The 26,808-nt window shown below is 44.2% G+C and overlaps 1 protein-coding gene across 2 annotated transcripts in view; it reads left to right on the forward strand.

The window, feature by feature from the left end:
• LOC119376769 (breast cancer anti-estrogen resistance protein 1) overlaps positions 1 to 26,808 on the forward strand; it is a 62,922-nt gene that overhangs the window by 19,666 nt on the left and 16,448 nt on the right. Inside the window, exons 2-5 of one of the 2 annotated variants that reach the window (XM_037646496.2) lie at positions 13,735 to 14,067; positions 17,291 to 17,432; positions 19,996 to 20,133; positions 23,987 to 24,292. In XM_037646496.2, coding sequence (XP_037502424.1) covers positions 13,735 to 14,067; positions 17,291 to 17,432; positions 19,996 to 20,133; positions 23,987 to 24,292 — 919 coding nt within the window. The remainder of the gene's footprint in view (positions 1 to 13,734; positions 14,068 to 17,290; positions 17,433 to 19,995; positions 20,134 to 23,986; positions 24,293 to 26,808) is intronic. The other variant, XM_049411085.1, reaches the window with a different exon arrangement.

The raw sequence follows: 26,808 nt of genomic DNA on the forward strand, positions 1-26,808 counted from the left end.
TAGGCGTCCTAATGCTCCACCTGTACACCAAGAACAGAGCTAGAAGCTCAAGCGGAAAATAGATAAGGTTTATGTGCCCCAAAAAAAAAGGACGTGAACTTAGCAAGCTGTTCAGTTGCAGCATGACTCATTTACGACATGTAGTTTACAAGTAAACTTGGAATTGCGTTAAAGACGAACCGCTGACGTCGGTCTTCTGTAGGGAATGTAATGCCCTTAGCGAGGTCATCTCCTAAAGTGCGAGGGGAGCCTTATTGTGGAAAGTTTAATATTGGTGGAGAGGACATGGTGAAATCGTTTAACGTCGACATTTAACGTGTGCTGCTGATGCATATTTAAAAAAAAAACAGACGTAAGTGTAACTGTATTTTCCGTTACAGTTACTGAGTAAAAAAGTAACTGTGTTACAGTTACAAGTTCCTCTAACTTAAAAGTAACTAGTTAGTTACAAGTTACTGTAAAAAGGTACTAGTTACTGGTAACGTGTTAGTTACTGCCCAAGACTGGCTGCTGCCAAGTTTGGCATTAGGGTATGTAACCTATACAGAGCGAAAAATAATAATACTAAATAGGAAGCAGAGACACCGGATAACTACTGTGTGTGTGGGGAAGGGGGGGGGGGGGTTGGCGGCCGTGACAACACCCGCCTGCACCGAATATAATGTATGAACGCCGGCAATAACGAAGATATAGGAGACATTTCTCCAGTAACTGTAACCAAAACGAAGCAGACCGTATAGTTGGGGCATGTAATTTTAACCACCTGGTGTTGCTGAGCACACGCATAAAATTAATTGCACGAGCGCTTTTGAATTTCGCCCATTTGCGTATCGTGGCCTGTATCGAGCCCGCGACCCAGGGCTAAGCAGCCCAAAGCCACTGGACTGTCACGGTGACTGCATGTTTCCGTTGTAATAGTCTGGTGAGTCTTTGTAACGTTGAAAGTTGTTTATCATCCTCTTGGACAGGGGCGGATGTTCCTGATTAGCCCGAAGGCTGTGGGGGTGAGGGTTGGATGCCCAATTAAATGTGCATTGAGCGCATACGCGCAGGAAATAAGTCGGTCATTGTTGTGGTCAAAATTTGGGAGTCTGTTTACGCATAGTTCCCACAACAAAATGCACCCGGCTCATGGCCTTGGTTATAACTTATGACTGAGGCTGCTAAGGTATATGCAACCGAAAGGAATTGGGGAGAGGGGAGGGGGGAACCATCGCCCTCGCGTAATTGGCACCTCTGCTCTTGGAGGTATACATTTTACCCAGTGGCGTAGCCAGGAATTTTGTTCGGGGGGGGGGGGGGGGGGGGGGGCTCACGTTGCAGCGCGACCTCCTCATTGAATTTTTAGAATGACTAAGTATATGAATAACATTTATTTATTTATTTATTTATTTATTTATTTATTTATTTATTTATTTATTTATTTATTTATTTATTATATCCTCAAAGGTCCCGTATGGGACTTTACATGAGGGGTGGGCGTCATAAAATGGCGGTATCGATGAAGGTGTATGTTAGGATGTGGTTGAGTCTGCTTACTGGATGGCATTTTTGAAGCGCGCAAAATCGCGGATGACTGCTGCTTCGTTCGGAAGGTCATTCCAGTCTCGGGCCGTGCGCAAAAAGGACTGCTGAAATGAGGTGGTGTGGGCACGTGGCGGAATCACAGCATTTGGATGACTTGTGCGATGACCTCGATGGACTGGTTGGATGAGGTGAATGTCACGCGGGGTTGAATAAAAAATCTGTGAAAAAGGCAGAGACGTGCAATACGACGACGAAGAGCGAGGGTAGAAAGATTTAACTGGGATTTGAGGGCGGAGATGCTCGAGTAGCGGGAATAATCTGAAACAATGAGTCTGGTTGCTCGGTTCTGTACTGACTCAAGTATTTCGATATGATTAGTTTGGTGGGGGTCAAAGACAGCAGATGCATACTCAAGTTTTGGTCTGACAATGGTTTTATAAGCGAGTAGTTTAACGGAAGGTGGTGCCGTGGAAATGTTACGGCGTATGTACCCGAGAGCGCGGTTAGCGAAGTGAATTATGTGTTTTATATGGTCGCCCCAAGATAGGTCACTCGAAAGATGGACACCCAGGTATTTAATCGAGTCAGTAGCAGCTATATGACAGTTGTTGGTTGTGTAAGTAGCCGGCGTGTGGTTTCGGCGACGATGGAAAGAAATTAGTAATGTTTTTTTTTTTTCGCATTAAGGGACATCAACCAGGTGGTACACCACTGCTGAATGCGTGAGAGGTCATGCTGTAGAGAGGAGACATCGGTGGGGCTATTTATAGGGCGGTAGAGGACACAATCATCAGCAAAAAGACGGATGTTAGATCCAACGGAAAGCGGAATATCGTTAATGTATATTAGGAATAAAAGAGGCCCTAGGACAGTACCCTGGGGCACGCCGGACAAGACATGGGAGAGGTCGGAGGAGTGATCATTAACATGGACGAATAGACCTCTACCGGCCTACGTCACTCACGCCCCGTGACGTCAGGTCACGTGACCTCTGGGCGCACGTGCAACAGCGGGTGGTTGGCAAAACACTCCCGCTGCCGGCTCAGCGTGGTACAGTCGCACAGTGTTTGGCGCACGTTTCTTTTTCTTTTGAACCTTTTTCTTAGTCTTTAGTTCCAAGATTATTTGTGGTATGTGTCAAAGAACATATGTGTCGTGGACTGCGTGACGAAAAATTTGCCACGCTGCTGGCTGTTTAACTTGGAGAAGTGAACCCACGTGGTGGTATGTGCGAGGAACAGCGGCATCGTCTTCGAAAATGTGCCTCGTTTACTGTAGCGTGTAGTGTGCGTTTAAAGGCAGCGACGATATCGGTTCACATTTGCGGACGTTGAACTGACAATATTGTGTGTGGTGTGTGCTGTGTGAATAACGATGCATCTTGTTTGCGAAAACATTGGCACGCGTTGTATCTAACAGGGCAATTTGCAGTGACCGGTTGTCGACGGAACATCAGGATTGGACATTTTATTTGACGCGATGACCTGCGAGTGCGTACATCTGTGTTTGTGCTGTGTGCACAAAAAAAAAAAACAAAAAAAAAAAGTGCATGATGTCCGGGCTGAAAGGTGAGACTACGCATGAGCTACCAGCGTGTTTTAGAATTGCCGAACATGCACGTACCACGGCGAACATCCAGAACCATACGCGTATCGCCTTTTATTGGAGATGTACGTTTTAATGGAAGCAGTGGAGATTCTTGTTTGTCATATTCTAGTTAGCTTGTCTTTAAGGCTCGATATTTATGAAGTGATATTCCGAGTTTGTGTACCAAGTCTAAATGACGTTGTAGGCATCAGATACAGCGAAGTAACCGCGCAAGAGATTATAACTAAATTATTGTGTTTAACATCTCAGAACTGCTCAGTGGATTATGATGAACGCCGTAGGGGAATACTTCGCTTTAATTTTCACGGGGATTTGTTAACCGAACGCAGGCTAATGAGTGTTTCCTTTGTGTTTTTTTTTTCTTCCATTCATCTCTGATCAGAATTTTGCGCCGTGAGTGAGAATCTAATCCGTGACTTCGCGCACAGTAGCCGCCAATGGTGTACATCGTTTAAAACTGCAGTGCAGATTCCGCGACGGAAATTGGGTACGTTCACATCCATGCCATGCTAACATTTCTCCAAACACCAGTCGTCGTGAAAATGTACAACGTTCGCTTTCGAGGAGCATAAGATTTTTTTATGGCTGTCGTCCACGACGACCAAATCATAGGTTGACCTAACAGAATCGTTCATTACAGTCAGTAACTCTTCCTTCTAACAGCTGTGAGTTCAGAAAATAGCAATTTGCAAAAACTTCTATCGAAGTAAAGCAGACACACGCAGCGCTGCTGTGTAGAGAGATGCCGCCGGCGGAACTTTCTTGCCAACCAGCACCTGCTCCGAAGGCGGTACTTGGGGGCGGGACACTGCCAGTGACGTCACACTGTTTGCAAACAGGGAGAGGTCTATTGTTTACGGTTTGTTAGGAACGCTTTAATCCAGTTAAAAACATGCCGATGAAGGTTTAGACGTGAGGTTTTTAGAAGGAGACGGGAGTGGGGTACCTTATCGAAGGCTTTTTCAAAATCTAAGAACAGTGTGTCAATTGGGATGTTACGGTCCATATGAAGGTGAATGTCGTGCAGGAATAATGTTAGTTGGGTCTCGCATGAGTGATCTTTACGAAAGCCATGTTGGTTTGGGTGAAATAAGTTTACGGATGATAAAAATGTAGCAACATGAGAAAAGATGACGTGTTCCATGATCTTTGAACAAACACTAGTGAGCGAGATTGGTCGGTAATTACCTGCAAAAGAGCGGTCACCTTTCTTGAAGACCGGAATGACCTTCCCAACTCTCCAGTCTAATGGGACTTCACCTGTGTCGAGTGACTGCTGAAAAATGATTGACAATATGGAACTGCATACATGTTTAGTATTTTTCAGAATTTTGGCGTTTATGCCATCTATACCGCATGACGAAAAGTTCTTTAATTGGTTAATAAATTTTACAATTCCCTCTGAATTGAATTCAATCTTTGGCATTGGCGTAAAAGCAAAATGCGGAAAATCAGGAAGTTTGTTGTTAGGTTCGTTAGTAAAGACGGAACAAAATGCAGAGTTGACGGATAGAACGTCGCAATCGGCAACGGGGAATTCAGAAGTGTCACAAAGAGAGACTGTGGTTTTGTCGTCCGGTTTCATAATTTTCCAAAAGCGGCGTCGGTATGTACATGTATTACCATGTACATACATTGTCACTGGTATTACCATTAATATGTATTACCAGTGACAATTTGTATTAGATGCTGCAAAGCACTTCTTGAATGCTGCCCTCTGTTAAGAACGAGTAAGAAATGTGTTTTTTTCGTAACAATATTATGTTAGCATGCCCGCAAAATCTTTCCAGGAATAACTGTCTTCAATCTTTTCAATATTTTTTTTTTGTGTGTGTGTGTAACAGGTACGGCAAATATCACGTAAACTTCGGAACTGCATCAGTTTTGAACTGAAGAAGCGCCTGATAACAAGAACAAAAATGAAGTCCACAAAATAACCAGGACGAGATCAAATATTTTAATGTAGATTGTTTACGCAAAATGTTCCTCTTTTTGCACAAATGATGCGGCCAGGGAAAAGCGAGAATGGGAAAGTACACCTCGAATACGGGCAAAACATAAGTCACCGGAAACAGTGCGCAGTATGCTTACGCAAAACTTCACAAATGTACATTTAAATATGCAATCAATAAACGGAACTAAACAATGATCACTATACATAATGCCCAACTGATATGTCCTTGGGCCAAGCTGCTGTCTCGGACGTACCATGTGGACAGAACTATAAAGGAAGAGCGCAGAAATAACAAAGAAACTATTTCAAAACTGTTTTAAAAGTGCGAACCACTATTGTGCACTCAATATAAAAGGAAGGTTGCCGCTTCTAGTTCAAAAGCAATGAAGAACAAAAACGACAAATGAAAGTAACAAACAGTGCCGCTAGTACGGCTTCCCAATAGTTGAATTTGTTTGGTAACGCCGCGTATGCCGACCTCTCAGTGAACAAGGTGAAGCTGTCGATTGGCTGGTAATGTCCACCTGATGCCCGTATTCTTATGTTTATATTAGGCCACAGTGTTAACTGCTAAAAGGTACAAAATCCTCATGGCTTTAAAAGGTGGTGAACAATAATATTGCGTCAGAATTACGGGCTCATTTACCTGAACTCTGGAACAGCAGTGTCTTCCTTTCGTTTGCGCTGATTTTTGACCTGCTCGGTATCAAAGGACAAAGTTGACCCGGCGAGGAAGCTTAGCGAAACGGTCAATGACTTCCGACACGCTGATGTCGACATTTCTGTGGGCGTACAGAAGTGCCTGGCCAACCATGCGTTCCTCAGACATCGTGGAGCGTAAGTAGTTCTTAAGTAACCTCATGCTTGAAAACGTTCTCTCTGCTCTGGCAGTGGTCACTGGAAGGGTGACTAGAATCCGGATATATATATATAGCTTGTACACATTCGCATAGAACCTGCTGTCGCAATAAGAGAGGGCATCGGTTCCAGTACCGGGGCGCTGGTTTGCTGCTTTGTTCGCCCACTTTGTCCACCATAGTCGCAGTTCTCCCAAAGCAGCCCTCGTTTAGACGTCATGCGCGAAAAGGGTCAGGAGATTTTCTGCTCCTTTCTCCCGATCATCTTGCATTGGTGGTATTGCGGATGGTACAATTAATGAAAAGTCCTTTATGCCCTGTGCTTTTCGAACCGTTGGTTTAACTGGGCTAGTACGTGGTCCATGAACGGAATGAACAGGGTTCTGCGAAAATATTCTTACGCGCTTTCGAATTCATTGCTCCCAAGGTTTTGCTTCCGGACACCGGCACGACGGCTGGTGATCTCCACATTCAGTTTTTCTGCCAATGCCTGCACTTGTGCAAATATTTTTGAGAAAGAAGCATTCGTGTTCTTGCGGTCACTTTCAATTGTCTGCTGTATCACTTCTATGTCGTCAATGGCAGCGCTCATGTCGATGCTCCTCGTCTGCAGCTTCTTTGACAGTGGCAAAGTCAGTGCCAACACGTGCTCCGTCACATGCAGGCTTACAAGGAACGCTGGTGAAAAGAGTGCCAACATTAGACTGTTTGCCTGCACTGGACTTTCGCCATTTCCGTTAAACTTAATCTCCTCTAGGGCTGCGATCAACGGCTCAAAGAGGCTCACAAATGAAAGCACTGCATCGTGCTTCTCGGCCCAGCGCGTTTCGCATAGCCGCAAAAGGCGCTGCCTTGTAGACTCAGGACAGCTCAGACCTATCATTTTTCGCAAAACGTGTGAGCGGCTAGAAGATTTACGGAAAAAGACTGACGTCGCCTTCAGAGTCCAAAAGAGTTTCGAATGTCTGTGATGGAGCATGCCGCGCACACAACTAGATTAAGGGAGTGACACGCGCAGTGAGTACATAGAGTGCGGCTGGATATTTCTCACGAACAGCAGCTTGAACACCATTCGTTTTGCCGGCCATCGAACTTGCACCATGGTAGCCTTGACCACGGAGATGCTGCATGTTAATTCCCATTTCTATAATTAGCGCTATGATGGTGTCGGCGAGGGCCAAGCCATTTGGTCGTGAATTGGCACAAAGCCTAAGAACACTTCTTCGATTCCGTTCGCATCCTTATTAAGGTACCTTGCACAAACAGTAAGCTGCTCGATACCAGCAAGATCCGTCGTTTCATCAGCAAGGACGGAGAAGCAGCCTGCAGCGTTTACTTTTGCGACTAGGCTTTCCTTGATGATTGCAGCAGAGATTTCTATAATGTGGTTTTGTACATCTGGACTAAAATATGACGCCTTATTGGGCAACTTTCCAAATGCTTTTTTAGATCTGTGTCGCCACAATCCGCGCGCATGCGAAGCAGCGCTCTGAAGTTGCCTGTATTTGTAGAGGAGGCTGTGCTCGAATCCATGGGACCACTGTCTCTATGGCCACGGAGAGCCAGACCTTGCCGCCCGCAAAAGAGAACTGTCTCAACAATAGGCTGTAACTTCCTTCGGGTCTCTCTTACTTGAATTTGCCTGCCATGGTCCAGTAGATCAACAACACTGGGCACACATCCTGAGAAGGTTTGAAAAAAACTATCGGCTACCAGATGAGCGTCAGTGTGATGTTTAGTGACTTCATGTACACCGAAGACTTCGAGGGCGTGCTTCCACTTTTGAAATGGCTTGGATACGAGGGCCTTAGTGCGCGCATGTTGGCCCTTGCCAATCTCACTTCTGCTAAAAAGGACACACACTCGGCAAAACGCACCCTCTTGAAGCGCTGAGTAGTTAAGCCATCGGTACCTGTCCAGCCAAGCCACGTAAACCTTCGTTTCTGCTTAAAATCGTTCATAGACTTAAACATGTAGCATGGCGGAGGAATCCAAGGAGAAGCTAGCAGTTGATGTTTTGTGTCATCATCCACTTTTGAGCCATCTGTGTAGAGCCCGATATCAAACTTGCTTCTGCTAACATTTTGAGGGTCAGAAAAAGATAAATAATTAAATAAATGATAATCAGGCTGAAGCCCAATAAATCCCACCACCCGGGTGACGCCGCTGGTTGGTGGTGTATGAGAGCACGAAAAATTTCGGGGGGGGGGGGGGGGGGGCTGAAGCCCCATAACCCCCCCCCCCCTGGCTACGCCCCTGATTTTACCTAACTTCATATACCTCCACAGCGATACGCGGAGCCGTTAGCTGTCGAACGCGAGAGCGAAGTCTTGGAAATGAACGACTGCTCCACAGAAGAGAATGTTTGGCAAGCAGGCGGCCAACCTTAGCTAGGGTGCGTTTCGTTCGTGCTGGCGATAAGCGTAAGGAAGCATATACGTAAAAAGAAAAACTGCATATTTTTTTCTGCCGGTGAGATAGGAACCCATACCACCACCACCGCCGCGTATACGCGTGGGGCACATAGTCCGAACATGCCTGCAAGAAAAATTGGCCACCTTCGCGTACTGCGTGTCCGCGTTGGAAGATGTGTGCGTTTGATATCTTTTCGGTGTGCTGCTCTGCACGTAAGTCTGTCTCTGTTGCACTGAAAGGCAGAAGAAAAAAAAAAAAGAGAAAGAGATAGAACTAGGCACCCCTTCGTACAGCCAAGACATGGGCCGCAAGATGGGCCCTCCTGAAAGATTTATGACTGTTTAGCCTGGCTTGTTTTGCCGACGTGCGCGGGTAAAATAACAAAGTTACGGGCCTTCAGTCAGCTGATGCACATATGCGACAAGCGAAGAAAACGGATACGTTTCTCGGAGGGCTTTCAGTTTTTAAGAAAAGCAACCGCGTGTTTATTTTCGTGTGACCTCTTGCTGAACGAGCCTTTTTTCCATTCAGTGCCCCCCCCCCCCCCCCACTTCAACTAGGTCACACAGTTTCGCTGTCTACATCGGTGTGCCTATACAGCGAGGAGTGCGAACGAACTTTCGTGCTCACTTCATGTATAATTGCAAACTCCAGGACGTGCGCGCTTAATTTGAACAACACTCGATCACGCTGCACTTCATGTCAGGAAGGTTTCGGTGCTCCTCTTCAATCTATTCACTGCGCAGGGAAATGTATAGAAAAAAGTGAAAAAAGCGAATTATCCATGTTATCCAAGTTATCATCCATGTAAGCACCCCCACATGTGGGGGTGCTTACATGGATGATAACTGTGTTTCCCCTGTATGATATACTCCTGCTCATGCATTTTCCACAAAAAACTGTTTCGAGGTGAACCCCGCCACGGTGGTCTAGTTGCTACGGTGCTCGACTGCTGACTCGGAGATCGCTGGACCGAATCCCGGCCGGGGAGACCGTATTTCGATGGAGGCGAAATGCTAGATGTCCGTGTATTTAGATTTAGGCTCACGTTAAAGAACACCAGATGTTCAAAATTTCCGGAGCCGTCCGCTACGGCGTTCCTCGTAATCATGCATATCGTGGTTTTGGGACGTAATATAATAATTGTTGGGGTTTAACGTCCCAAAACCACGATATGATTATGAGAGACGTCGTAGTGGAGGGCTCCGGAAATTTCGACCACCTGGGGTTCTTTAACGTGCACCTAAATCTAAGTACACGGGCCTCAAACATTTTCGCCTCCATCGAAAATGCAGCCGCCGCGGCCGGGATTCGATCCCGCGACCTTCGGGTACAGTGTACTTCGGGTCAGCAGTCGAGCGCCATAACCACTAGACCACCGTGGCGGGGCGCGGTTTCGAGACATAAAACCCCAACAATTATTGTTTCGAGGTGGAAGGTTTACCGCAACACATGACACTTGTGTTTTTTTGCCTGCCTGTTCGCAAATTCTGCGCGTCTGCGTTTTCTTAAGCGAAAGCTGCGTTAAATCGTCATATATATATATATATATATATATATATATGTTAGTCTTGCTTCGCCAGGCAAATGCCAAATAAACTTTCGAAAACACAATAGTAAAACAGCCTCCCCAGTTGTTTAAACTGGTTTAGTTTGGTCAGCACATGAAGTTGCTATAGTTAGTAGGGATTCATCGAAACAAACAGCGCCCGCGTCTGCACTCCTGACTTCGTTTTTCTATGACGTGTCCCCTTATGTGTGACCCCGCCGAATACGAGCGCCGACACTGCGCTTGGTGACAGCAGCCGCGATTTACTCGTGACAGCAGCAGGTTTCAACTGGTCGATCCAGCCGGACGCCGCACCGTCACTCTATCGATCACCGGTGTGCCCTTGGCGGCTTGGCATGGCTTGGCTCATACCACTCATACCGTGATCTATATTTGCCCGATTCTTTTTTTTCTTCTTCTTATTGTTCTCTCTCTTTGTAAGCGTTCGACTCGGCGGAGGACGAGTGGCATTGGAAGTGTAGACGCTGATTTAATGGTACATTCGACTGGTCGTTTTCGAGCGCTCCGCAGACGCTGAAAAAATTACGTAAAATAGCAACTATAGCCATTGCTACTAACATTATCGGGTCAAAATATGATCAGGAAGGATAAACATGACTTGCGTACCTGTTTATTCTTGTTAGAGAGCTTTAAAGCTGTTGAATTTAACACTTTTAATCAAAGTCTGTGCGCTCTCAAACGACCAGTCGAATGTACCATAATTCTCAATGGATAGTAGCGCTGCATCGTTGGGTCTGCGCGTCCCAGAGTCTCTGAGCGCCGAAGGCATATAGACACTTCGAAAATGGAGAGGTGCAGAACGACTGGTCAACATTCTGCGCATCGTCATCGTGATTCACCACTACGCTGCATTATCATTTTTTTTTTTTTTTCAATATTGGCGGACACGTTAGCAACGTTATAATACTGTTGCTGTTACTTTCAGTTACTGTTTAAGATACGCCCCACCAAACGTCCGCGTCACAACACTTTCAAATAAGATATATATATATATACGTACGACTCCATTCTCGTAAAACAGTGGCAGCTGATATGCTTCGAAACGTGGCGTCCTATACCGACGCTCGTATCCCTCGAGGCTACATATAGTACTTACGTGAAAGGCTGTGCGCATCAGAACTCTTGCGTGGTGTTCAATATCAAAGCCTTGTTCGCTGTCGCTTTGTTTTCTGTTCACCATTGTTTCGAATTAACAGCGTGAACTGCTGATTACCTACAACAACCCTTAATTAACTTCTGCCGCTGCAAAGCCGTTTGGTCCTACCGTTTTATAAGCACTAAAGAGAAGCTTTGGGCAGCAAACCCTTCGTGCACTTTTAAAACTTTCATATTTATATGGCGTTCTCTATAAATTAAGTTGCCAAATAATTAAGTACGAATATTAGTTTCTTTCTTTTCTTGTTGCAGCTATAACAGTTCACTCCACGTTGCCCGCGAAGTTATTCTGAGCGCGGTTTCCGTGCGTTTGTGTGCCGCAACTTGAAGTCGGTGCTTGTATGTGTGCGTTTACGAGGTTCGAGCAGGTGAATCGAGAATGCCTGTGTGTGGTCAGACGAACGAAGAATAATAAGGTAGAACCCTCAATTATTCACAGGCAATACAGTCAAAACCGCATTCATCACAGCCAGTGCTCCAGCGTGAAAGGTTTGGCCCACGGAGGTTATACTCTAACCTCCTTGGTTTGGCCTTGGGATGAGAAGAGGCGACATGTACATCGGCAAGAAGGTCACCACGTTTGAAGTTGGAACGGAGTCAGAACTGCAGCACAAGAAAATGTAACAAGCGCACGATGGAGCACGGCGCTGAGGAAACAAAACTTCTGTACATCTGGCCCACCTTATATATGGTTACACCCAATCCTTGTTTAGGCTAATAAGCCACTCTTTATGAATCAAGATTAACCGGGACCTTTCAACGTAGACGATGCACACTTTGCGAACGCGGTTTTCGCCGGGTTCCTCCTTTCTGGTTCGCTCAGAAACCGCACAAAAGACACACAAAGGCGCCGGCGCTGACAACTGGCCACACGCGGCTGAGGCAAGGGGGGTGCGTCCGGCCACGCCGGTGCGCTTGGGCGGGGTGGCTAGGGGCGCGGTCGCTGCTTCCCTCGCGGCCTCCCCGTGCCGCCAGTGCCGCTTCGCGAGAGAGATGAAAGGCCAGCCGCCCGCGCTTTTGTTGCTCCCGCCGCTGGCTCTGAATGTGTGCGCGTGACCTGGGAGACCCGCGACGACCGGAGTCGTGAAAATGACGGAATTAGACCATACTTCACTATAAAAAGGTTCGTTTCATAAACACACTTACAAAGAAACATGAAGCACTGAGAAAAAAACAAAAACAAACTAGCGCTAATGAAGTATTACGTCCCATAACCACGATCCGATTATCAGGTGTAGCGGTGAAAAAGCATTTTTGCATGCCGTCCCCATCGACTGCGGTCGCCGCGGCTGATTCGAACCTGCGACCCAGCTCGTTCTCAGCCGGTTGGACGTCATGTAGCCACTGGGCTGCATCTTCAGCATCATCATTATTATTTTTAAATCGTATTAAGGCGATCTTTTGTCAAAGTTCGGCGATTTAATTGTGAAGTTCTTCTCTCTAAAATCGAGAGAAGACTGAAAAGAGCGAGGGCATTAGGGGGCAAATTGCGCAGAAACTTGAAAGCACAGCGTATACGTTTTTGTGTGTGTCACGCTGTGTTAGTCCTTCCTAGTCTTGTGTAGTTGACGTGTCCTTCTTTTGTGCGACTGTTTCACGGCTGCATGCATAGGCGTGCGCAGGGTTCCCCATCAGGGGGGGCGAAGGTTCATCGCAGCGCCACCCCCCCCCCCCAACCTACTAATTCAATGTATGGGGCAGATTTTGCGCACCCCCCCCCCCTTAGGTGACTAGAAGGGTCAATGTACGGGGCAGATTTTGCGCCCCCCCCCCTCTTAAGTGATTAGGGGGGCGGCCGCCCCCCCCCCCCCCCCTGTGCGCACGCCTATGGCTGCATGCGACCCGGACAAATTCATCCACAAAACCGAAACTAAGTGCCGCAGAGCGCAGCCTGCTGCTACACCGTTTTCTGTTAGCAGAATACGTAGAACTTAAATCTAGGTATGTAAGTACGTTTAGCTAAATATGGAGTGCGTTTACCCATGATCTGACGGCCACCCCGCAGAAGAAAGAAAGAAACCACCCCGCAGTGACTGCGCAGTCACTGCGGGGTGGTTTCTTTTTGTTTTTTTCTCGCGGGTACAGGTTCGCCTAATGAAGCTTTACTTAATTGCTAGATAGATAGATAGATAGATAGATAGATAGATAGATAGATAGATAGATAGATAGATAGATAGATAGATAGATAGATAGATAGATAGATAGATAGATAGATAGATAGATAGAGAGCGCAGCCCTCCTCTATCGGATGACAATTCATGCTTTGGGATCACTCGTGCGACTACTGCGAAAAAAAAAAATAGAAAAAGAGTTGTGTGTGTGTGTGGAGCTGTGTCTGGCGGGTCGACTGCCCAGTTTGCTGATGGTTTCGATGAACGTCGCGCGGCTGTGTTTCCTAACACGCACTGTGCGTCTGTGGAAACTAGCTAGGGCAAATGGAATTCATATATTGTTTCCGGATCATCAGCAAGGCAGTCATATATCATGGTGGGTCAACCGCGACGGCCTGCTCTTCCGCCACTAGTTTCAGCTTCTGCGCAGATAAGAGTAAGAAAGAATTGCTTTTTTTTAATTCTTTTTGCTCCGTCTTTCCTACGGAATGTATGGCGCGCAGTTTGAAACAAACAAGCCCCAATTTTACGATGCAGAACTGCCTGGCGCGGGCGCTGTACGACAACATCGCCGAGTCCCCTGAGGAGTTGGCCTTCCGCAAGAATGACGTGCTCACGGTCCTGGAGCAGAACCCGGGTGACCTGGAGGGCTGGTGGCTGTGCGCGCTCCGAGGCCGCCAAGGGTTGGCCCCAGGCAACCGGCTGCGGCTCATGCCAGGCATGTACGACCCGACGGGCTTGGGTTATGCCGCGCCAACGGGGAACCCGGACCTTGCGGCCACCGTGCCTCCGGCGGCGCCCGCGGGCACCTACCCGGGGCCCGGTCAGCGCCACGCCCGCCGCCGTTCGTGGCGGGTGGACCCCAACAAGGTGCGTGATTGAGTTACATACCAGTTCTCAGTAATACCAGACTAAGGTTTTTTCTTAAAATACCAGGAGGGCCACATGCAGAAAGCGCGTCCGAGAGTTAAATACATAATATAGCGGCACAAAACAAGGACAGAGAAAGATGCACACAGGACGACCGCTAGCGGTCGTCCTGTGTGCATCTTTCTCTGCATTTGCTTTGTTTCGCTATATTATGTATTTAAGTCAAGACCAAGCAGCCCAAATTTCAGCTTTAAGTGTCCGAGAGGGGCGGATCGGGATGGACGGTCTTCATCGACATTTCTTTCGAAACGGCTTTGAGCCTTGTGCCACGCAGCTCCTTGCTTTAGCGTTTCTGCTGCATTTATGCATCCCTTAAAATGCATTGTTCTTTTTTACGGCGCGTTTTCCACACTTTTACTCCACATACGTTTCAGGTGTCTTTTGCTATTCCCCGCCACTGATTCATACTCTTTTCATATGTATATTGCTATTCTTGCTGCCGTAGGCGTGCGCAGGGTTCCCCATCAGGAGAGGGGGGGAGCAAATGTTCATCGCAGCTCCCCACCACCCTACTAAGTCAAAGTATGGGGCAGATTTTGCGCCCCCCCCCCCCCTCTTAGGTGACTAGAAGGGTCAATGTACGGGGCAGATTTTGCCCCTCCTTAACTTATTTCATATTTCTCAGTTGTTTTTTTGAGCAGACCTTGCTGTTAACATGTCTCCCTACACCGATTTGTAACTTTCTGCACTAGCGATTTCGTTATCTCTAGTCCTGATTGCATTTATTTTCAAACACAACATTGAGCTTCTATATGCATGCCTCAAACCATGGCTCCTTTACACTTGTTTCACATTACATCATACTTGTCATCGACCATAAATAACACAAGTAACTTCGTTAATTCCATTTAGGAAACCTTGCATGGTCGATCTTTCCTTGTAGGTTCCTGACTGTTACAGCTGAAGAACAACAGTATCTAATGTACGTGGTTCATGTCAGTATAGTACCATTAAAATTTAATGCTCTTGACTTCTTTCGGTTGCATAAACTGGTTCACGTGACTCACACCTTACACTGAGATTCTTTTGCCATGGGACGGTACAGTGATGAACATTGTTAAATGCCATATTATATGTGCCTGTAAATGTTGCTGGGGCCAGCGTTTTGATCAGAGGACCTGACTTCTTTCCCCCTTTGACAGTGGGTGAGAGTGACCTAGGCGTACATAAAAAACGCTGCTAAAGAGAGCAGTTGCTGCTCTGACAAGTTCCCTTGTTGAAGCTTGTGCACTAGTGATGCTTGTTTAATGACTTATTGCTTCAATCCTCCATGTTCTCCTGTTCTGTCTTGTTTGGATTGCTTCTTGATAAGCCGCATAGAAAACCACAGCTTTGCTGCTGGCTGCCCTTTCCGATTGACAACAGGCTGTCTTTGTACATTTACAAAAATGTAACAAAATGACTGAGTAACAAGTTCATGCAATATGCAATGATGACTGGAAAAGGTAGTTGACATCAACTAACAAACCATATTAAATTATTTTGGTTTTCTTCCAGAAAAAAAGAAAGGTAATACCATTTTTGTTCATGCAAAATTAATGTTTCTGTTGCGATTGAGTGCTAGTTTAATGTACAGTCAAGTTTCTCCCCGCTTCTATAACTGTTTCTAGTTAAAACTGATGTACCACACTTGGGTATAAGTGAGAGCTATGCAGGAACATTGCGATGAACTAGTGGTTCTGTGAATTGCACAACGTTTTTCTGCAGGCTATCATGTGATCAAAACAGGCTTCATTGTTTAGTCATCATTATATTTTTCCGAGGTGCCAGTATTTTCAAGATGATAGAGCTGTGCACGACTCTGTGACTTCATAGGAGAACCATATATGGGAGCTTATACTAGTTCAGTAAAATTTCTGGAATGAAGATGACCCTCCAGATGTGAACTTGAGCTACTGTCTCATTTCTAAAAGCATGAAAAAAAAAAAAAAAAACAAGTTAAAATATTGTTGCATAGTAGTGGCGGCTCGCAGGATAGCACACATGCATAGTCCAGCAATTAAGGGACGTTTTATTGATGAACTTGTGCCTGCCAGATAAAAAAAGGAACCCACCCAGCAGCGATAAAACAGCGAGAGTACAGCCTAGCAACTGACTAGACCGTGATGAGATCTTGGGCACCTGTCTTATCTTAGTGCGCCTCTCTATCTGAGAACAAGACGCTGTACTACTACAAAAGGATGCAGTAACAACTGGTGAACAAGACACTGTGCCACAACAACAGAGTGTAGCGACAGTAAAAGTCTGCTGTGAAGGTAGCCAGTTAAACATATACAATGACAAAGCCAATGCCAGTATGTTTCAGAATGCTAAATAACGTTCTGAAGAACCATCACAGCCTTCCAAAGTTGGGTTTATTCAGAAAGAGGTGTCTCTAAATCATCATAATGCTCAATGGCAAATAGCTAGCTGTTATAGTGCAACAGTACAGAGCAAAACTGCTAGTCATATACTGTCTACATCAGGAATAAGTGTCATAATGTCATGAAAATGATAAAAGCTCTAAGAAAGCACCATAATTGGCACGGAACGTGGGTCTGTTACTTTGCCTCTACAAATCAATGCACCATCATACTGTGCCATGACGTTGAGCGGTAGTGGCTCATGCAGTACCCATCCTGGTTTGGGTTACAGTGCACAAAACTTTTTTAGATCAGTAATGCGGTTAAACAATGGTTCTGAAAGAGAAGCCAAGGAAAAGTTGCACAGTGTTGCTGTAGCTTGCACAAAAAAAAGTGCAGTGCTTTGGCTTGAGAAATCCTGCCTGAGCAAATCGGCATTGTGTTGTAGGCTTGCAATCTTGTTAGCCCAGAATGCTTTCATGTCAGTGTAATCACCATTGCATTATTCCCACAGCTTGTGCCATTGTCAATGTTTTCTGTATTCATTGTGTACTTGCCAAAAGTTGGGCAGGTGTTACAGGTTCTTTACTATTATTTCAACTAACAATATGGCAGTAGCCGCTGTGAGCGAGCAGGCTCAGTGTGCAGTGTACATGGCTCTAATACAGCTTCCCGGATTCATTCATAAACCACAATGCAAAATGATTGCCTTCTTTCATTTGTTAACCTAGTGCCAGTGGCATGCAAATGTGTGCCTTGGTATTGCTAGTACTGTTCTGTTTGCTGTTTGTTCATATTTCTTTTTTCTGTTTTGTGTGCAGGTCATTACACCGAGTAAAGTTGGAGATGTGTACCTGTATGATGTCCCAGTAGGTGCCAAAGTTACTGAAGAGTATGATACTCCTGCTCATTCCACGCTTCCAAGACCCTCAGGCCATGTCCACATAGACACCGTAGTTCCAGGTGGGCTCACTATTTTGCCATGTATATTTTAGTAATTATTCTATCTTTCTTATCTTACTAGTGTAAATTGCTAATGCTTAAGTGAACAAAAAATTGCTTGGGAATGAAGTTAAAAAAGACATTTTCAAAATAAATGTTAGAACCATTGCTATATGAAATTCAAGATTGGCTTAAATAAATCACTTGGTGAAGGCTTGAAATGTGGGCTGAGGATAAGAGCATGCTTTTGTTTAGCAGCAGTTCAACGTCCACATTATGCCATCTGTGATGAACTCAAAAGTACAAACATCATGAACATTTACATGATTAAAGTGGCACCTGCTGTGGCACTTGTGAGGATAGGAAAATAAAGGAGTCGGAAGACATCTTTAGGATAGTGGGGTTCACTAGTTCATTTCTCCATTGTTGTTTGGGCATCAGACGCTCCTCATGTTACACACACATGTCGGCAGGCATCCTATGTACCTAGGCCATTTGGAGATTGGCTCTTCCGCATAGCTCAATCGCTTGCTGGCTGAGCTTGCCACATTTGTGAAGCATGAATTTACGGGGGAGGGGGTGAAAAGTCGTGGCTCTGAATTAACACAAACTGCTTTTACAAGGTGACAATTACAAGAATCAAAATAATAAACCTGTTATTCTTCTACCAATATATAAGTGTAAATACCTTATGCCTTGCTATGATTAATTCATGAAGCCCTGCATCACACGAACCCAAATATCATGCACACATACTTCGTGACTTAACACTGTAGGTTTTCATGCATGTTTTTGGGAGCTCACATGTGTATAAACTTCACATGACTTAGCGTTGTTTCAGAAAAATAGCATTCTGTTGGCTGAACCTATGCTATTCTGTAGTTGCGGGACATTTAGTGAAGCAGGTATTGAGAAGGCATTTTTCTTGCAAGGGCTGGCACATTTTCTCGAGCACATGATCTTCATGGGCAGTAGCAAGTACCCACGAGAAAATATCCTCTATGCTTTTCTAGTACCTTGCCTGAATTGGAAACAGAAGCTAAATGTTTGTCATTGTTATGGAACCAGACTTAAACTGTAGCTTAAAACAAGAGACCTACTCCAAACCAATTCTACAGGCCAGTCATTTACAGCATTACATCCCCTGTAGTATTATTTTTTTATCTCTTCTTGCAAAAATTGAAAAGCTTTGTGCAGTGAAGTAAATCACTGGATATAATTGAAAACGTGCATGACTTAGTATTGTATGTGGAGGGTGTAATCTTGCCTAGGCCACTGTTGTGACAGTTATGTAAAGCATGTAGCCATGCTTTTTACGTTTTTGTAGCTGTTCATAAAATAAAAACTATCTGCAGCTGTTCTCTTGGAAAGCTGGAGGATGTAGTGGCACAAAACATTAGGAAGCACAGTTCACTGAGAACTTACTTGAGAGCCAGTATTATAGCAATAGAAATATACCTTTTGGGAAATATAGCAGTATAAGTTGGAAAATAGCTTCAGGACACCAATGAAGGCCGGTGGTGGTTCTCAAGGTAAACAGTGGTGGCAGCGAATGCTGCACAGTGACGTGCTGGCGGACCAACTCGGGGCTGTCCAGAGGGCCCGTGTGGCGGCAGAGGGGCTTGGCCTCTCTGTCCCGACGTGGGAGTGGCCCGCATCACTCCCGGACTGAATCCTCAGGACATCAATAAAGTTATTCGTACCATACCAATGAAGTAAAAAAAAAAGTGTTAGTGTTATACTGCACGAGATATAACAATTGTTGCTTTATCTGTACGCTCGGCCAAAAATAAAATTTAATAAAAAAAATGCAGCTCAGCGCACACATCACTTGTGATATTTCTAGACTGATAATGCAGCGACTTGCGCATTGAATATTTGTCAAGAACTACAGCAGCTGCCATAAGTTCCTTGGCTGTTTGTAGTCTGAAATCCTGATGTGGTGTCTGTGCAACTTTATAATTCAGAGTGCTTAGATGTTAGTATCCACTTGTCATCGCTTAGTGTCCTGGTGGTGTCTTGGTTGCTTGATGAGGTATGCTTCAAGTTTCTTCATTCTTTAGCCTTATCTGAATTAGCTTGAACTTTGCAGCTGTGCTTAAGCTACACGAAAGAGAAATTAGCATAAAGGAGTCACACGGCATTGCCCTCATGAGTTTCTAAAAGTAAATGTAAAAAGTGAAGAAAATAAAAACATTGGTAGACTGAGTAAGTTGAAATAGGTTCATAATGTAAGAGCATCATGAAACGGATAAGATATAGAGGGATGGTACTTTCTTAACAGAAATTTTTCAAGAAACATGACTTTACAAAACTTCACAATTTGTCACCAGCCAGTAGAATTCTTTGCTACTACTAGAATAGAGAAGCTTGTGAGCTATTGAGGAAAATTTGTTTGGATAGCAGTGAAATGTACCAGGATTTTACTGGATTAGTTCTCACGGTTTGCTTTCCAGGCATTGTATCACATGAGTCGGCAGCTATTATAATATCAATTACGTAAACTGTTGATGTGCACACATTGTACCGCAGCCCTTTGGTTCTCATGTTATTGCATTAAACTGTTTTTCTTTCTGCATTACAGCACCTCAAGATGGAAGGAAATCAATGCGCACATTACCAAACATGGCTTATGATGAACCACGTCCTTCCAGCTTATCGTATGATTTACCTCGGCCTTCTGTTAACACTCGTTTAGAGCTTCCTTCATCTACAACAGCTGGTGAGTGCTGGTTTGGAATCACACCTTTTAATTGCAAGAAGCCAGCTTTCTGTTTGCTCCTGGGCCTTCAGTAGTAGGTAGTGTGTGACTTTTGGCTGTACAGGATACATGTACAGCTAGACGTGTCCTTCGTCAAGATATTGTGTAGCCAGAGAAGGTTGTTTTTAATTGAAATATAGAAATAATTGCAGAAAATGGAGAAGAAGGTGGACAAGTAGACATTTTGGTGTAAGACATCTTTTACAGTGTGCATGTGATGCTCAACTATTGAGGTACTACAATGACCATTATGCCATACACTTTGTTCGGTATTTTGTGCATGTTTAGTAGATCTAGCCCTTGGTGTATTAGTCAGCGCCATTCACAGCCATGGCAGTGGATGTAGAACCTTTTTTTTTTTGAACTGCAGGCATCGCGTAGTAATTAAACTTGGAGCAGACAACAGGCCAATAAAATTCTATATGTTAGGGCATGGTATCAAGGCTGCCAAATTTGAGTTTCTTGCTATGCAAGAAGAAAAAAAAAATGAGGGAAACCAAGGGACTCATTTTTTTTGTGTTACAACCACGTGAAGCCAAATAGATTGGGCAGCCTTGATGCCAGGATATAGCACACAGGGATTCATGGGCCAGTTGTGGATTCACAGGCATCTGCAGTTAAAAGAATGTTCCTAATGTAACCATAGTCCTCCAGCACGCAAGGTGGGACAAGGTGGGAGGTAAGGGGGTTGGAGATAAAGAGACGAGAGAGAGGTCAGCCTAAGCTAGCTTTCTATGGCCTGCTGCTCTGCACTGGCATCGGGAGGATGGCGAGGATAAGGAATTATAAGTCATAGTGATAAGATAAGGAGGTGCACATGCAAGTCCATCACTCTGTGGCAACTCTAAAGCCATGCATCTAGCCCAGTGGCTTGTAGAAAGGCTGTAGATAGCTGCTCCTTTAACCACAGCTGATGGCATCAGGCCGAGGACTTAAAGCCTCATCTGATATTGGTCTCTTATAAGTATGTGTGATGGAAGTAACCAGTTTGTCATTGCGCATGTGCTGGACACATACAAAAAATATGTGTGCTAGTGTTTCTGGTAACTAACACTTCGTAATAGGGACCATTGTCATTGCAACCTGTGAGGTGTATATGACAGTTGGTGAATACAACAGAAGAGAACCGAAAAAATTCAATGAAACATAAATTATTCTTGCGGGAGGGAGCCTTGGTCGAGGGCCCCACTGGCCTTAGCTGCCTGTTCAACCTGGTCGATCAGCGCTATCTGGTTGGCCGGGTCAGAGTTCGACAGTCGTGCCTCCCACTGCTCCAACGTGTGTATTGGTGTCATTTCTGTGTCTGTCAGGTGTGGGGGATATGCTTTGAGCTAGCCCCAGGTAATGTGATATAATGTACGACTTCCTCTGCACCAGGGGAGGAACCTCGATAGCATGTGGGGAACGGCATGTAATCTTTTTAAGGGGGAAGTGGGTTTTTAAAAGTCATCAAGATTCCCTTAACCAAATTTAATGAAACTGCACAGCCTTGTTTAGTTTTCTTTGCTGGTTCCAAATATGCAATTATTCTTCAAATATGTCTATTAGTACCGAAGTTAATTAAAATTAATTAGCATTGTTTCCGGGAACAATGGAGCAAGAACTACTCATCGAAATCTTGCTTTAGGCACATAGCCGGATACTAGGAAACATAATCTTCACAAAGGTAGGAAAAGTTTTTTGATGTGCAAACTATTAACAATTATACAGCATATCAAAGCTTGATATACTGATATACAGTATATCATATCTTGAACAGAAAGCTTTGATATGGTGTATAATTGTTAATAGTTTGCACATCAAAAAAATATTCCTACCTTTGTGAAGCTTATATTTCCTAGTATCCGGCTATGTGCCTAAAGCAAGATTGATGAGTAGTTCTTGCTCCATTATTCCCGGAAACAATGCTAATTAATTTTAATTAACTTCGGAACTAATGGACATATTTGAAGAATAATTGCATATTTGGAATCGGCAAAGAAAACTAAACAAGGCTATGCAGTTTCATTAAATTTGGTAAAGGGAATCTTGATGATTTTTAAAAACCCACTTTCCCCCTTAAGGGGGGATAATGAAGATGAATCTGGTGAGCCATACGCGTTAAATTTAATTCGATTTTGTGAGGCATGCAAAACTTCATTTTTTGGCCCCATTTGTGCAATCACCTATGTTGCTGATGTGGTTGCGTTCAGTGCCCTTATGTAGACTTGCATCTTGTGGACTGAAGCAAGATGTTTGCGTCTTGTGAGGGTGGCACCACCACACCCAGTAATGTGAACATGCAATTTATCACTATCATAGAACCAGCATTTTGGGACAACTTCGGGTTTGGAGAGGCCAAAGCAGGAGGACACTGTCCCAAATGTGGGATAGTGGGACTACAGTGTCAATAGCAGGATGTGTCCCGGGACATGTGGTCACCTAGATGTTCCATACCTGCTGCCATGGCCATGAGCTGCACTGGCTGGCTCTCTCAGGGCTCGATCTAGTGCACATTCACAAATACCCAAGGATGTGCATGGGAGGACACTTGCTGCTCACCACATGTACTGTAGAAGGTGTGGGTTTGGCTCCCATCTTGGCAAGTTGTCTTCTCATGCACTTTTATTTCCCTTGTCAACAGCCCTTCTAAAGTAAAAAGAAGTGTTAAAAAAAGTGTCAATTAAAAGGAAGCATTAATTTGACCTATGCTTTCTTTGGCTTCATTGTCCTTTGGCTTCAAAGGGTAGGCACATTCATATAGTATTAGCGATAGTGCAGCTTGTCATAGACTCTCCCCCTTCACCTTACTAGGGCGGAGGAAGTCGTGCTAAGGAGGCTTCGGGCAGGGGTGGCCCTTACACCGGCTATTATCTCAACATGGAACTGGTCGCATTTACCACTGGGTACTACATGCCTGTACTGTTTTGTTCCGGTGATGCAAGCAGATGCATACCACCTTAATTGGACATGCCAAGGGTTACAGTCGGAACACTCACATCATCTCCTGCAAGCTGGTCTTCGCTACAGTGACACAAACAGTTGTGACCGATGGATACATGACAACACATTCCACGAGACACTTCTTCACTTCATACACAACACCAGCCTAACGGCGCACATTTAATACAGATATACACAACAAATTTTATTCCTTAAGGGCAAGTCTATGTCGGAAAAAAAAAAAACTTGCCATAGCATTTTATCTGCAGTGGATTACAACTTCATAAATATATATTATCACTCATACATTAGTAACTTGCTTTTTGAAAGTTATTGTTTGCAATGTCTTCATTTTCATTTCTTCATTCATTCATTCATTCATTCATTCATTCATTTTCACTACATTGTGGCAATATATGTTAAGCTATTTCTGAAAATTGTTTTTCAGCTTAATTTGGCAGCATGGGGCAGTAAGTATATAGTAGTATAGTTCTAAAAATGTTCAAAAATTATTTTTCGTGTAGACACATGGATTTTCTTTACAAACAGCGACATTGTTATGTGTCTGTAGCAAGAGACCTTATTGACGCATTTGAGGGCATAAATATTGAGCATGAACAGAAATGGAATAACGTGGAAATTGTGAGCACATTTTTTTTTTGCTGTCAATTACACTCAAACCTCGATATAGCAAACATGGATATAACGAATTATCGGTTATAACAAAGTAAATAAAGAATAGTGTTGTCATAGATACAGTGTTACAAATAAACATTTATTACGAATTTTCGGGTATAACAAAGTTATTTTCGTGGCAGATGTGACTTTGTTATAATGAGGTTTGAGTGTAAGTACCATTGCAAGCATAATTTTTTTTTGTTTGGTCATGCAGGTACTGAATCTTATGATGTGCCTCGGCCCAAGACTGACTACGATGTGCCGAACTCTGAGCTTGTGGGAACCTATGATACACCACCACCTGCCCGAGGAATCGCAAAGGGGACACCCAGCTCTGTCTATGATGTTCCTCTTGATAGTGGCACTCCACGATGTGTGCTGGCAGCCAACTACGATGTTCCCACCTCAGGCCGGTCAAGTGGGGTGTCTCTGCTCTCGACAAGCTCATCTTCTGCAGGAGTCTCCCCAGCTAGCAGTCAGTCCAGTTTGAACACATCGCTGTCCTTGTCCAGTCTGTGTGGTACGTCCCCATTCCCATTGTGACGTGTGCATCAAGCTCCCTTTGTAGCTGCATGCTTGGTAATCCTTGGAGTCCATGTTTGAACACCTGCATGTCACAAGAACTGCTTGTCGGCTGGCAACAGCGAGCATACTTCGTGAGAGTGCTGCAACGCTGAACACCATGCTTGCAATTCCTACTGTTTCGAAAGCCAGAAGTTTGATGAGAATGTTAAAAAGCTGAAAGTTTGTTCTGAATTTGCTTTATTGGCCTTTGTGAAATGTTGGTGGGTGCCTTGGCAGTACCTAGGTGGGAGTCTGTGTTGTATTAATTGCACTGGCTGCCTGTGCAGTATGAGGTAATTGAATGATCTTTTTGATATTGTGCAAGTGATTGTTATTTCTCTTTTCTTTCACTGCAACATACATGTGGCTTTTTTAGTGAGTTGCTTTGTCATGTGAACGACATTTGTGTGAAGCTGAAGAAGCAGATAACGGCCATCAAAACCAGGAAAAGCATTTGAACTTCTGCATGCTCTCTCAAACCAGGAAAGTTTTCTTACAGCTTCCTTGGTTGTTACCGTGACTGTTGGCCTTTTCTGACAGAGCTCTTTAACCCAACTTGTTATTCTTTCACTCTTACGTGCATGCTGTCCTGGTATTTGAGGATCTTTGCAGAATAAATGGGCCAGAAGTGTTGAGTTTCTGTTAATTGTGGCATCATGTGCAGATGAAAGAAAAAAAGAAAGAGCAACATTTTGTTGCTTACAAAATTGCATCGCTTTACTGAGCATGGAAAAAAAATGGCAGGGGTAGGGGGCTGGTATAAATGCTCATTAAGCAAGCAAGCAAGAAACAAAAATTTTATTTATTAGTAGCATTTCTTAGTTGAATTGCCTTATCGAAAAACGTTTGTTGTCTAATCGCAACAATGCACTCAAGCAAAGTTTCCTACTGGAGGGAAATAGCAAACCTCCCACCAAAGATTGGCCTTCGGGGATGTCCTGAACTTGAAATACTGAGTCTCAGAACTAAGTTAATTGACAAACTATCAATTTTTTGAAGCTTTCCTTCACTTGACGAGTATCTCATTTGTCCTTGTGCAGTTTCTGAGACGCTGTTTTAACATTTGAACAGTCCAACCGACTAACATTTTAAAAAATATCTCATTATCTATAGTACTTGGACAAGAGTCGCACTAACAAATTCTCTCTCTCTCTATTATAATATTCACTCTGACGACGGCAGGCCCTCCTGCCGAAACGTTAGTAAAACTAGTTTCGCACGTTTTGTCTTCCTTTGTGAACTGCATATATATATATATATATATATATATATATATATATATATATATATATATATATATATATATATATATATATATATATATATATATAGAGAGAGAGAGAGAGAGAGAGAGAGAGAGAGGCAATAAGGCAAAAGGTGGAAGGGAACACGAAAGGCAAATGTGTGAAAGGGATCAGAACAAAAGCGACAAGTGGGGTGGCGCGATATTGGTATTGAGGAAGAGGGGTTGCACAACTGCAGCTCTTGTTTGCATGCCTATTTTTGGGCACATAGGTGTCTTACACCCACTGGGTTATATTCAAAACTTGCCATATTTGATAGATTGTTGTGTAACACTATAGTTTAAAGGCTGCCTTGCATAGCAGAGTAAAATTTTACATTCATGTGAATAATGGCTAGTGACATAGAGAATGTGACGCTTGAAAAGAACCAAGTAAGCAATAACACCATTTCTTTCCACATATTTTTCTTGTAGTGTAATCACTCACATAATGGGGCAAGAAGGAGCAATGTTGAGTCAAAATGTACTAGTGGAGTATGCATATGGAATATCATACCGAAAGTAGAGGCTCGTCAAGCCAGAAAATGTGTGAAATCAAAGAATTAATGATTGGTGGCAGTGCCACTTCAAAGCACATGGACCAGTTTTACAGGAAGTCGTGGATTTTGACAGTGCCTCGTCTGGTCTAGTAAATTGTTTATTAGCAAATATGGAATAAATTACATTCTAAATGATCCAAGGACTCACTTACAGGAGCCTAGCAAGTTTTTCTATAACTTCTGTGCTACAGCAGCCTAAATCTTATAGGGTACCTAGTGCCCACTTCTGTCGGTCCATACCCATGACAATAGGGCCCAGGCAGCTGCCGAACAGAACCGCCACAGGCGCAACAGTTGCTGTGGCACAAAAGGTGATGCAGTGGGCTGGCTCATAGATAGCTTGCTCACTCGCACATACTCTGGCATCCATCCCGTGATATCACACTAGTGTAGTTGAGCTGTGGTTCTGGCACAGAATTCGAGGAACAGGCATATGGTCTTTGTTTTCCCATCTAGTAATCGCGACATTTTCTCTAAAGGAACGAAAATGGTTTTGAACAAATTACAGCACCATTGTAAACTGATGTACCATTTTTCTTTAGTTAAAGTGGCTGAGTAGAAGGTTATTACTTGCCACAGTGACTCAGTGTCTGTGGCTTTCTGCTGCTTGCCGAAAAAAAAAAAAAAGGT

Source organism: Rhipicephalus sanguineus, chromosome 1, assembly GCF_013339695.2.
Source record: "Rhipicephalus sanguineus isolate Rsan-2018 chromosome 1, BIME_Rsan_1.4, whole genome shotgun sequence".
Lineage (NCBI taxonomy): Eukaryota > Metazoa > Arthropoda > Arachnida > Ixodida > Ixodidae > Rhipicephalus > Rhipicephalus sanguineus.